Source organism: Ranitomeya variabilis, chromosome 6 (genome assembly GCF_051348905.1).
Source record: "Ranitomeya variabilis isolate aRanVar5 chromosome 6, aRanVar5.hap1, whole genome shotgun sequence".
Lineage (NCBI taxonomy): Eukaryota > Metazoa > Chordata > Amphibia > Anura > Dendrobatidae > Ranitomeya > Ranitomeya variabilis.
In genome coordinates, this window is record NC_135237.1 from 91,410,515 (window position 1) to 91,423,377 (window position 12,863).

The following is a 12,863-nucleotide window of genomic DNA, read 5'->3' on the forward strand; positions in this document are numbered from 1 at the left end:
AGATGTTCAAAGATTATTTTTATAACCTAACCCTGCTTTTCTCTTCTCCACAACTTTATCCCTGACCTGTCTGTCTGGTGTGTATCTTGATTGTTATGATTGTGTTAGTTCCCTAATGTCCTCAAACAAACCTCTGAGGCCTTCACAGAACAGCTGTAGTTATACTAAAAATAAATTACACATTGATAGACTCAATTTACTGATTATGTCACTTCTGGAGGTAATCAGACACTCAGAATTGTATTTAAGGGTATCAGGCCACAGAGGGTGGAATACAAATGCACGTCACAATTTTCAGATTTAGATTTTTAAAATATTTAATAATAAATAATATTTTATAAAATATTTAATAAACTATGTGGCATCTCCTTTACACTTCACAAATACTTGCTACTTTGTGTTGGTATATCATTTAAACTCCCAATAAAGTATGTCAGTGTAACATGAAAAAAAATGTGGAAAAGTTCATGGGGAATAAATACTTTTTCAAATTACTGTAAATGGCTGCAAACTCTCTCTGCACAATCATTTTAGATATTAAAGGGAACCTGTCACCCCCAAAATCGATGGTGAGGTAAGCTCACCGTCATCAGGGGCTTATCTACAGCATTCTGTAATGCTGTAGATAAACCCCCGATGTTACCTGAAAGAGGAGAAAAAGAGGTTAGATTATACTCACCCAGGGGCGGTCCCGCTACGGTCCGGTCAAATGGGTGTCTCAGGTCCGCTCCGGCGCCTCCTATCTTCATTCCATGACGTCCTCTCCTGGTCTTCAAGCCCCAGCTCCGGCGCAGGCGTACTTTGTCTGCCCTGTTGAGGACAGAGCAAAGTACTGCAGTGCGCAGGCGCCGGGCCTCTCTGACCTTTCCGGTGCCTGCGCACTGCAGTACTTTGCTCTGCCCTCAACAGGGCAGACAAAGTACGCCTGCGCCGGAGCCGCGGCGTGAAGACCAGAAGAGGACGTCATGGAATGAAGATGGGAGGCGCTGTACCGGACCTGAGACGCCCATCGGACAGGACCGCCCCTGGGTGAGTATAATCTAACGTCTTTTTCTCCTCTTTCAGGTAACATCGGCGGCTTATCTACAGCATTACAGAATGCTGTAGATAAGCCCCTGATGACGGTGAACTTACCTCACCATCGATTTTGGGGGTGACAGGTTCCCTTTAAGGGCAGATACAAAAGGGATAGAGAGACAAAAATAGTGCCAATACAATTTGGGGTTACCATTTTTGCCAGATATGGATGGAAAGATACCCATGTAACATGAATTCATTTCATAGAAGATGCTCATGATCATACTGACTGTTTAATAGGATACACATTCCTCAACAATGAAATTGCAACATTAAGAAGGAAAAGTTGTGGAATTAAGCAAATCACAGGATCGATATACATGTTAATGATATGTAAATGTTGGGAAAAAAAATGGAAATATCTCAATTTATATGGTATCAAGTATGAGCAGCATGTGCAGTATACACACATACACGTCTCGGCCACTATCAATGAGGTTATTAATTATTGTCTGAGGGTTGTTCTGCCACACTGAATGCACTTGGGCAAATCATCAACATCCGGTGCTGGCGGCTCCCTTTGCAATTGACGATCAATGTCCCAGATGTGGTTGATACATGACATGTTCAGAGATACTGCAGGTCATGGTTGCAAGTTTAGGCTGCTCACAGTAGTAAAAGTAACATGCTGCCTGATGTTGTCGTGTTGAAAAGCTGGTCTTGGGACACTTTGGAGAAATGGCCATACCATTGGTTGCATAACCAAATCAATGTAATGCCGAACTGTTAGTATACATGGAATGAAGACTGCAGAAGACCAGCTACCATTTATCATAATGTGATGTTCCCTTGTGAAGGCCTCTTTATGGCATTGCCCATATGGTCTCCAGATGGAGTTCAGATGCTGGGATGGAGGCCTACCCACTTCAACCATGAGTCTCGCTTTTGTCTTGGATGTAATTGACAATCACAATATGATCCAGAGACCACGTGAGCAACGCCACGCAGAGGCATGCTTCAGAAGGGAACTTCACATCAGTTCTACTTCTGAAAATATGGAGTGGGGTGTCATAATATATGATAGTCGGACCCTTCTAGTCCTTATTCCACGTACAATAACAGCTCAGCATTACATTGATTTGGTGGTGGAACTAGTAGTTCAGCCATGTCACAAGTGCCGCTTTTTTTCTTTTTTTTTACATGACAATGGCAGGCCACATGTTGTTCGTGCTACTTTGAGCAGCCTGCATGGCCTAAACGTGCTACCGTGGCCTGCAGCGTTTTCGGACTTATCTCTCATTAAGCACATTTGGGATATCATTGGTCAGCAAATGAAAACAGAGCTGCCAGCACCGGATCTTGATGATTTGCATGTCCAAGTACATTCAGCACGGCAGAACATTCTTCAGACATCCATCAATAACCTCATTGATAGCATGCCAAGGAATGTAAGTGCGTGTATTGCTGTGATTTTCATAATTCCACAAGTTTTACTTCTTGGTGTTGCAATTTCAATATTGAGGAATGTGTATAAATATATATATATATATTATAAAGCCTAGGACCACTTTTAAAATAAAAGGTTTTTTCCTCATGTGAAAAAAGCCTATAAAAAAAAATTTCTGAACTTTTTCCACTTTTAATTTCAGCATTAATCAGTACAATTCAACTGAAAAATAAACCACATTAATTTAGAGGTCATTTTTATTTTCCCCCTTGAAAATGATTTTAGCTTGTTTGTCAGTGAATTTGTACAGATTTTGGTTGCCATCAAAAGGTGGTAAAAATTCTGAAATGTCTCATCTTGGTATGATTTTTTTTTTTTACATGACAAAACCCTGGCATTTTAACAAGGGTGTGTAGGATTTTTATATCAGCTGTAAGTTTAAATATATATATTTTTTTCTTTTTGCAACAGTACTAAATATTGTGCTATGTTTAACATTTGTAACAAGGAGCTGCTCATTTCAGCTCTGTCATCTCATTTGTCATCTATGTCAGCCCAATATAGTTAATATTAATGGCAGGGTGCTATGCAAAAATGCAGTATATATCGATTAAATGTACTTTCCTGGATACAGGAATGCAAGGATTATTTAACGATTGCTTGAAAAGGCTGAGAACTGGCAACACAACTGGAAACTTATCTAAAGTCTACATTATTATCAATATGGAAAGGTTGTAGATAACCTGCAGTGTCATATTTCAACAAAATATAATTGAAATAAGGGATGAATACATGGCAGAATGTGTGTTATTATGACGGTACAAAGGTTGTGCAGTTGTGTCATGTAGTAAGGTCATCAGATAGTAGCAGGGTCCATGTTGTCTGTACGGCCTTTTTATGCTGCAAAGTGACTTATATGACCCATACCTGGTTTTACAGCAACTTCTTCAGTCAGTACATCACCCAGCAAACAGGCACACGATGAAAGTTGGTACTTAGGCTTCTGCCAGCACCAGAATCGCTTCTTCTTTGCCACTACACTAAGAAGCTGGGCTTTATCCGAGTCATTTAAACTGGAGACAGAGATCAGCTCACCACCGGCATCGATGTCTCTTAAGAAATTCTTAGTAGCTTTTGCAAACATGTTGGATAATGAAATGTCCTAAAATAGAAAAGAAAGTGGCTTCAAGATTATAGGAAGCACATACTAGTAAAGTAGCACAGCAAGAGCCCATGCACACTGGTGCAATGATCATTCCATACATCCAAAAAGCAGCCAGGACATGTCAGAGACTCATCTGAAGACCCGGAGAAACCACAAGAACCTACAGATTGTATGAAATGGATCTTAATGTTCAGTTACACATAAAACTAAGTCTGACCTGTAGAATTAATGGCAAGCATCGCGGCAGGAGTGTTGTCACACATGCCAACATTTCTGGCTGTCTAAGGAAAGATTATGTATCACATGCCCAGAGAACGCTAACTACCGAAATACAAAGAACCTGCTGTCAGATTTGGTGTAAGAGGGCTGTTTTTCATAGACTTAGCTAGGCCCCTTATTTGTAATAAATGTGATTTTAAAAGGGGATGTTTGCGCAAAATAAAACCTTGGCACCATACTGGATCCAGTGTAGGCTGCTCCATGGTCAGTGTCGGCAAAAGAATGGAAGACGTCAACATTTCACCAGTCACAGGACAGCTGTGGCGTGTCATGGCTACAGAAGTTGGGTGATTGAACAGCATGTCATCAGTAAAACATCCCGATGAAGTGTTACTCAAGTCCAGTGGCTGGTAGAACTGTGACGTCTCTACTCTCTGTACCGGCGTAGACCACGGAGCAGCCTGTGCCGGACCCAGGTAGGTAATAATAGGTAATTAGCAATCAGTTTGCTACAAAACGATCACCTTGGGAAATTATTTATTATGCCCAGGAAAACCATTTAATTATATAGTTAAAAAGACATTTTAGAGTTCAGTAGAACATAATAGAAGTTTAGTAAACTTTAGACAAATAGCTAAGCTTCTACTATGGCACTAAACAGTTACACCCAAAGAAACATATTCAGTGTTGGCTTCCAAGTGGCACTAAATAAAAAATAAAGCATCTGTAAAGTTAAACACACTTGATACTTTTTATCTATCAAACAGTTTTCCATCTAAAATCGTTGCCCCATATTTATGTTATATCGACAGGATAAGGCATAAATGTCCGACAGATGCTACTGTCAGCAGTGGAACGCCATCTTTCTTGAGATTGGGGCCTCATTGCATGCAGAGCGGAATATGGACATATGACGGGCTCTTTACATTCAGTTCTCTTTGAGCTCAAAAATTCCAGGCAAGCATGATTTTGAAAGCTTCTATAGAACCTCTCCTTTCCTCACAGCCCACTCATTCTGAGAATAGTTGTGGCTCTCGCTAATCGGACTCACATCTAGAAGACATTTATTTCATTTCATGTCACCAAATGTCCCTAAATGTCAGAGAAGCGACAGCTCCTTTAAGGTTTTTACACAAAGCTGAAACTGTAGTTCATGTCAAAATGTGAAATGATCTCAGCAGAAGTAAGAAATGGGGGAAATACTGTAATTTTAAAGAGGCAGTCAGACACCTTAAACAGAATATTCAGACAATCTGTCAAAGTTTAGATAAAACTGGGAACCAGCAGCTGATTTGCAAGCAAATTGGATGTTTGGCTCCAGAACTTTGTGTGCATCTAATCAACAAAGTATGTCATGAATGCAGAGTATGGACACGTGGTCTGGTCAGTAACAAATGTGAAGAAATCAGCAGCTAAATATACTTCCACTTTCCTGGATGATCACATTGTGCAATAGACTCAGATCTCAGTTACCCCAGTAGGTGTAATTAGCATGCATGGACTAACTAGATAAAATATGTGCACTGTAATGGAAAGGATACAGAATTAAAGGGATTTACAAGAAAATGGAGAGATTGGTTGCACCGATCTCCTGTTATAAATACCAATCACTGTGATGATGAGTCAAATGACAAGAGATGTGATGTGGATATGATGTTACTAACGTGGTCTTTTCAAAGGCAGCAAGGAGCCGCAGAGAGGACAAGGCTCAACTAGGCACATAATGCTTATTTTGTTAATTTGAAGTATAAGCAGTGTTCTCATAAAACTGAAAAAAACCCTTGAGGAGGCTATTCACAGATCAATGTCATCTAATTGGGGAGTCCCAACTTTGGAGCTGCTGGCTGTATTAGGTATCAGGCGCCCTTTACATCTCATTTACATCTCATTTACATGGCAATGCTCATGTGTCCGGAGCCTGTGTGCCAATTCTGTGCAGCTGTATGGTGGCTCTGTGAGGTGCCCTCCTCTATGAGATGCTGGAATTATAGGGGACACTGCCTTGTATACCATGTATTGGAGCTTGCAAGAGAGGCACAAGTATTCTTTCTTTCTTTCTTTCTTTCTTCCCTTGTCATCAAAGGCCTTGCCCTGTCCTGGATTGCCTCATACCTTTCTAACCGCACATTTAGCGTTTCCCACTCCCACACTACCTCCTCATCCCGTCCTCTCTCTGTTGGAGTCCCTCAAGGCTCTGTCCTAGGGCCCCTACTTTTTTCCATCTATACCCTTGGCCTAGGACAACTCAAAGTCCCATGGCTTCCAGTACCACCTGTATGTGGACGACACTCAGATCTACCTCTCTGGCTCAGATGTCACCTCTCTACTGTCCAGAATCCCGGAGTGTTTATAAGCCATATACTCCTTCACCTCTCGTTTCCTAAAACTCAATGTAGACAAAACCAAACTCATCATCTTTCCCCCATCTCGCGTATCCCCCCTACCTGATCTATCTATTATGGTAAACAGCATCACGCTTTCTCCTGCACCTGAAATCTGCTGCCTCAGGGTAACTCTCGACTCTGCCCTGTCCTTCAAGCCGCACGTCCAAACTCTTGCCACCTCCTGTCGCCCCCAACTCAAAAATATTGCCAGAATCCATCCCTTCCTCAGCCCACAATCTACTAAAACTCTTGTGCATGCCCTCATCATCTCCCCGCCTTGATTACAGCAACACCCTCCTCTGTGGCCTCCCCGCTAACTCTCTTCCACCGCTCCAGTCTGTCATCAACTCTGCTGCCCGGCTAATCCACCTCTCTCCTCGCTACTCCTCTGTTTCTCCCCTCTGCAAATCCCTCCACTGGCTCCCAATTCCCCAACGAATCCAGTTCAAACAACTAATACTGATCTACAAAGCCATCCACAACCTGTCCCCTCCCTATATCTCTGAATTAATCTCCCAATATCTTCCCTCATGTAATCTTCGATCCTCCCAAGACCTCCTACTCTCCTCCACACTTATGCGTTCCTCACATAACCGCCTCCAAGACTTCTCCTGAATATCCCCCATCCTCTGGATCTCAACGCCTCAACACGTCTGATTATCCACCACCCTCGGATCCTTCAGACTGAACCTGAAAACCCATCTCTTCAGGAAAACCTACAGCCTGCAATAACCATTCTGTCGCCTCACCATTGCTGCCCCTTCTTACATAATGTGTTTAGACCTTGCCCTTTTCACACTTGAGTCTTCACCTCTGATTTTATTATACCCTTTTTGATATGTATTTTGTCTTGTTTTGTAATTTTCATTGCTAATTATTTTTGGCTGATCCATGACTCCACGCTTTTGAAGAAATCATATCAACCTGATGTATACACAGTACGGTAACTACCACCTGCCTGATGTACACGCAGCATCGGCACTACCTCCTACCTGATGTACACGCACCACCGGCACTACTACCTCCTACCTGATGTACACGCAGTACCATCACTACTACCTCCTACCTGATGTACACGCAGTACCATCACTACTACCTCCTACCTGATGTACACGCAGTACCATCACTACTACCTCCTACCTGATGTACACGCAGTACCATCACTACTACCTCCTACCTGATGTACACGCAGCACCGGCACTACTACCTCCTACCTGATGTACACGCAGTACCATCACTACTACCTCCTACCTGATGTACATGCAGCACCGGCACTACTACCTACTACCTGATGTACACGCAGCAACGGCACTACTACCTCCTACCTGATGTCCAAGCAGTATCGGCACTACTTCATACTACCTAATGTACACATGGTAATGGTATCGGTACTAACCTGATTGTACATGTAGTGCCGGAAGTACCACCGACCTGATGTACATGTAGTACCAGCACTACTACCTCCTACCTGATGTACATGCAGTACTGGCACTACTACTTCCTACCTGGTGTACAAGCAGCACCGTCACTACTACCTCCTACCTGATGTACACGCAGTATCGCCAATACTTCATACTTCCTGATGTACACATAGTTACCTACACCATTACCAACCTGACTGTGCATGTAGTACCGGCAGTACCACCGACCTGATGTACATGTAGTACCAGCACTACCACCGACCTGATGTACATGTAGTACCGGCACCACCTACCTGATGTACATGTAGTACCGGCACCATTGCCTACCTGATGTACACGTAGTACTGGCACTACCACCAACCTGATGGATATGTAGAACCAGCACCATTACCGACCTGATGTACATATAGCACCGGCACCATTACAGACCTGATATACACGTAGTACTGGCACTAACACTAACCTGATTTATATATAGTACCGACACCATTACCGACCTGATGTACATGTAGTACTCGCACTACCACCGACCTGATGTATATATAGTACTGCACCACCTACGTGATGTACATATAGAACTGGCACCATTGCCTACCTGATGTATAGATAGTACCGTTACCACCTACCTGATGTACATGTAGTACTGGCACTACCACCTACCTGATGTACACGTAGTACTGGCACTACCACCAACCTAATGTACATATAGTACCAGCACCATTACCGACCTGATGTACATATAGTACCGGCACCATTACAGACCTGATGTACACGTAGTACTGGCACTACCACTAACCTGATTTATATATAGTACCGACACCATTACCGACCTGATGTACATGTAGTACTCGCACTACCACCAATCTGATGTATATATAGTACTGCACCACCTACCTGATGTACATATAGAACTGGCACCATTGCCAACCTGATGTATAGATAGTACCGTTACCACCTACCTGATGTACACGTAGTACCGGCACTACCACCTACCTGATGTACACGTAGTACCGGCACTATTGCCTACCTGATGTACATATAGTACAGGCACCATTGCCTACCTGATGCACATATAGTACCGGCACCACCTACCTGATGTACATGTAGTACTGGCACCATTACAGACCTGATGTACACGTAGTACTGGAACTAGTACCGTTACCACCTACCTGATGTACACGTAAGCACTATTGCCTACCTGATGTACATATAGTACAGGCACCATTGCCTACCTGATGTACATATAGTACCGGCACCACCTACCTGACATGTAGTACTGGCACTGCCACCAACCTAATGTACATATAGTACCGGCACCATTGCCGACATGATGTACACGTAGTACTGGCACTACCACCAACCTGATGTACATATAGTACCAGCACCATTACCGACCTGATGTACGCGTAGTATTGGCACTACCACCGACCTGATGGACATGTAGTACCAGCACCATTACCGACCTGATGTACATATAGTACCGTCACCATTACAGACCAGATGTACACGTAGTACTGGCACTACCACCAACCTGATTTACATATAGTACCGACACCATTACCGACCTGATGTATATGTAGTACTTGCACTACCACCGACCTGATGTACATACAGTATAGTACTTGCACCATTGCCTACCTGATGTACAAATAGTACCGTCACCACTTACCTGATGTACACGTACCGGCACCATTGCCTACCTCATGTACATATAGTACCGGCACCATTACAGACCTGATGTACACGTAGTACTGGCACTACCACCAATCTGATTTACATATAGTACCGACACCATTACAGACCTGATGTACACGTAGTACTGGCACTACCACCAATCTGATTTACATATAGTACCGGCACCATTACAGACCTGATGTACACGTAGTACTGGCACTACCACCAATCTGATTTACATATAGTACCGACACCATTACCGACCTGATGTACATGTAGTACTCGCACTACCACCGACCTGATGTACAAGTAGTACCGGCACTACCACCTACCTGATGTACATATAGTACTGGCACCACCTACCTGATGTACATATAGTACCGGCACCATTACCGACATGATGTACACTTAGTACTGGCACTACCACCGACCTGATGTACATATAGAACCAGCACCATTACCGACCTGATGTAAATATAGTACCGGCACCATTACAGACCTGATGAACACGTATTACTGGCACTACCACCAACCTGATGTACACTTAGTACCGGCACTACCACCGATCTGATCTACACGTTGCTTCGTGTAAAGCCGGGGTCACACTTGTGAGTGCAATGAGAGATACTCGCACAAGTCTCTTGCCTCAATACCCGGCACTGCCGCCGGCTCTCGGGGACGGGGACCGAGCGTGCGGCTGCATGTATTTCTATGCAGCTGAAAGCTCCGGTCCCGAGTACTGAGGCGAGAAACCTGCGCGAGTTTCTCGCATTGCACTCGCAAGTGTGACCCCGGCTTTACAGTAATGTACATGGAACCAAACAATACATTTCTGCTTCTTTAATATTATTTCTTAGTTCTGTTCGCCATTAAAAAATATATCCTTTATTTTGCTATAAAAAAGCAATACCAATTCATAGTGGAAACCCCCTTTAAGTCCTGGCTGTCTATGGGCAGCTCTGCTGTCAGGAGAATTCCTGCAGTTATGGCCATAAGTTACTGTCCTGCGTCCTCACACACAGACGGCACATAGCGTACACAGACGTACCTCCCGCCCGGGGCTCCTGGGAATGGCCGCTGTCACCTCACTGCCCGGCGCGGACTACTCACTGGAGCTAAGCTTCCCCTCTCTGTTCTTCAGTCTCGGCTGCCCTGCTCTCCGGATTCCTGATTGGTCGAGGGTTGTGCACCGCTGCTCTGCCATTGGTTAGGACGTACGTCAATATAGGAAGTAACCAGAGGGCGGGACTGTCGCGGTTGTCAGTGTGCGGTGTCGTCGTGCGGCGGGCACCGAGTGTAAACAAGCGGAGTCGCGACAGGGCTCCGCACTGAGGGGAGACACTCACCGGGGTCTTTATTCCCCACAGACAGCGCAGTATAAGTGTACAGCGCTGATTAGCCAGAAACTGGCCGTGTGCTCGGGAACAATGGGCAACAGGACAGTTACAATATGGCACCCGGGAGCCATTGTTCACGGAAACTCAGGGCCTGGGCTCGTATGGGTTAATGCCTGAACTATGAGTCTGGTTCACACCAACATGTGAAAAATAAACTGCTTAGTTCATCCCTTCAGGCTATGTTCACACTGCGGTTTTTGCTGTGGATCCGTAGCAGTTTTCCATGCAGGGTACATGGCATTACAAGATCTATTCCTTAAATAATAAAGAAAAGCACAACACAGAATTTATTGAGTGGAAGAAAAATGGCCGTGATGTTTATTTAGGCCATGTTCACACAATGCGTTTTTTACCGCGGGTCCGCAGCTGTTTTCCATGCAGGGTACAGTACAATGTAACCCTATGGAAAACAGGAAACGCTGTGCACATGATCCTGAAATTCACTAAAAAAGCCGCGCTGAATAGCTGTGGTAAAAAAGAAGGACCATGTCACTTCTTTGTGCGGAACTGCAGCGGTTCTGCACCCATAGACCTCCATTGTGAGGTAAAACCCGCAGATCAAAAATATATCTGCGGGTTTTATTGCGGTTATGGGTGGAGAAACCGCTGCAGCAGGAAGTGCGGGGAAGCGGGCAGAAGTGCGTGGGCGGAGTGTGGTCCTGTATCCCGAAGAGACATGGAGGCATACCGTCGCATGGGGATCGTGTCGGCCGTTTGATAGATTTGGTATGTGTGTGTGTGTGTGTGTGTGTGTGTATGTGTGTGTGTGTGTGTGTGTGTGTGTGTGTGTGTGTCCCCATGCGACGATAGTGTCTCCCAGGGGCGTAACTACCGCGGTCGCAGGGGTCGCAATTGCGACGGGGCCCGCAGTGCTTAGGGGCCCACCCAGTCCAGCAGACTGGGCGGGCTCCTAAGAACTCTAAGCTACAAAATGGGCCGCCGGCCCTTTAAATAATTATTCCTTACAGGCCCTGCTGCGCGTGCACTCGCGATCACGGGTGGGACTGCACTTGACCCGCAGCAGAGCCCCTCCACCGCAGAGAGCCGCACACCACTACTATAGCTGCCACTGCTCTGTGCGCACAGGACCTGTGATGAGGTCACAGGAGGGGAGGAGTTGGAGTCACATGATCAAGGGCTTCCGTGTAGTGCAGGACAGTAGTGCAGTGCTGTTTGTCATCATGCTGGAGGAGGGTAAGCTTTTGTGTGAGGTCAGGAGGGGTTTGGGTGGATGTAGCAGAGCAGTGTGTGTATGAGGTGTACGGAGCGGAGCCGGGTGTGTATGAGGTGTACGGAGCAGAGCTGGGTGTGCATGAGGTGTACGGAGCAGAGCCGGGTGTGTATGAGGTGTACGGAGCGGAGCCGGGTGTGTATGAGGTGTACGGAGCAGAGCCGGGTGTGTATGAGGTGTACGGAGCAGAGCCGGGTGTGCATGAGGTGTACGGAGCAGAGCCGGGTGTGCATGAGGTGTACGGAGCAGAGCCGGGTGTGCATGAGGTGTACGGAGCGGAGCCGGGTGTGTATGAGGTGTACGGAGCAGAGCCGGGTGTGTATGAGGTGTACGGAGCAGAGCCGGGTGTGCATGAGGTGTACGGAGCAGAGCCGGGTGTGCATGAGGTGTACGGAGCAGAGCCGGGTGTGCATGAGGTGTACGGAGCGGAGCCGGGTGTGCATGAGGTGTACGGAGCAGAGCTGGGTGTGCATGAGGTGTACGGAGCAGAGCTGGGTGTGTATGAGGTGTACGGAGCGGAGCCGGGTGTGCATGAGGTGTACGGAGCAGAGCCGGGTGTGCATGAGGTGTACGGAGCAGAGCCGGGTGTGTATGAGGTGTACGGAGCGGAGCCGGGTGTGTATGAGGTGTACGGAGCAGAGCCGGGTGTGTATGAGGTGTACGGAGCAAAGCCGGGTGTGTACGAGGTGTACGGAGCGGAGCCGTGTGTGTACGAGGTGTACGGAGCGGAGCCGTGTGTGTACGAGGTGTACGGAGCGGAGCCGTGTGTGTACGAGGTGTACGGAGCGGAGCCGGGGGTGTACGAGGTGTACGGAGCGGAGCCGGGGGTGTACGGAGCGGAGCCGGGTGTGTACGAGGTGTACGGAGCGGAGCCGTGTGTGTACGAGGTGTACGGAGCGGAGCCGTGT

At 46.1% G+C, this 12,863-nt stretch overlaps 1 protein-coding gene across 4 annotated transcripts in view; it reads right to left on the reverse strand.

Annotated features, from left to right (window-relative positions):
• Positions 1-10,515, reverse strand: part of GSDME (gasdermin E) — a 165,242-nt gene extending 154,727 nt beyond the window's left edge. For all 4 annotated transcript variants that reach the window (XR_013216826.1, XM_077268785.1, XM_077268788.1 and 1 more), the window contains exons 1-2: positions 10,376-10,515; positions 3,392-3,626 (exon numbers count right to left, since the gene is read on the reverse strand). Coding sequence is in view for 3 of the 4 variants with exons in the window: in XM_077268785.1 (XP_077124900.1) it covers positions 3,392-3,608 (217 nt within the window). In the remaining variant the exon portion in view is untranslated. The remainder of the gene's footprint in view (positions 1-3,391; positions 3,627-10,375) is intronic.
• Positions 10,516-12,863: the final 2,348 nt, after the last annotated feature.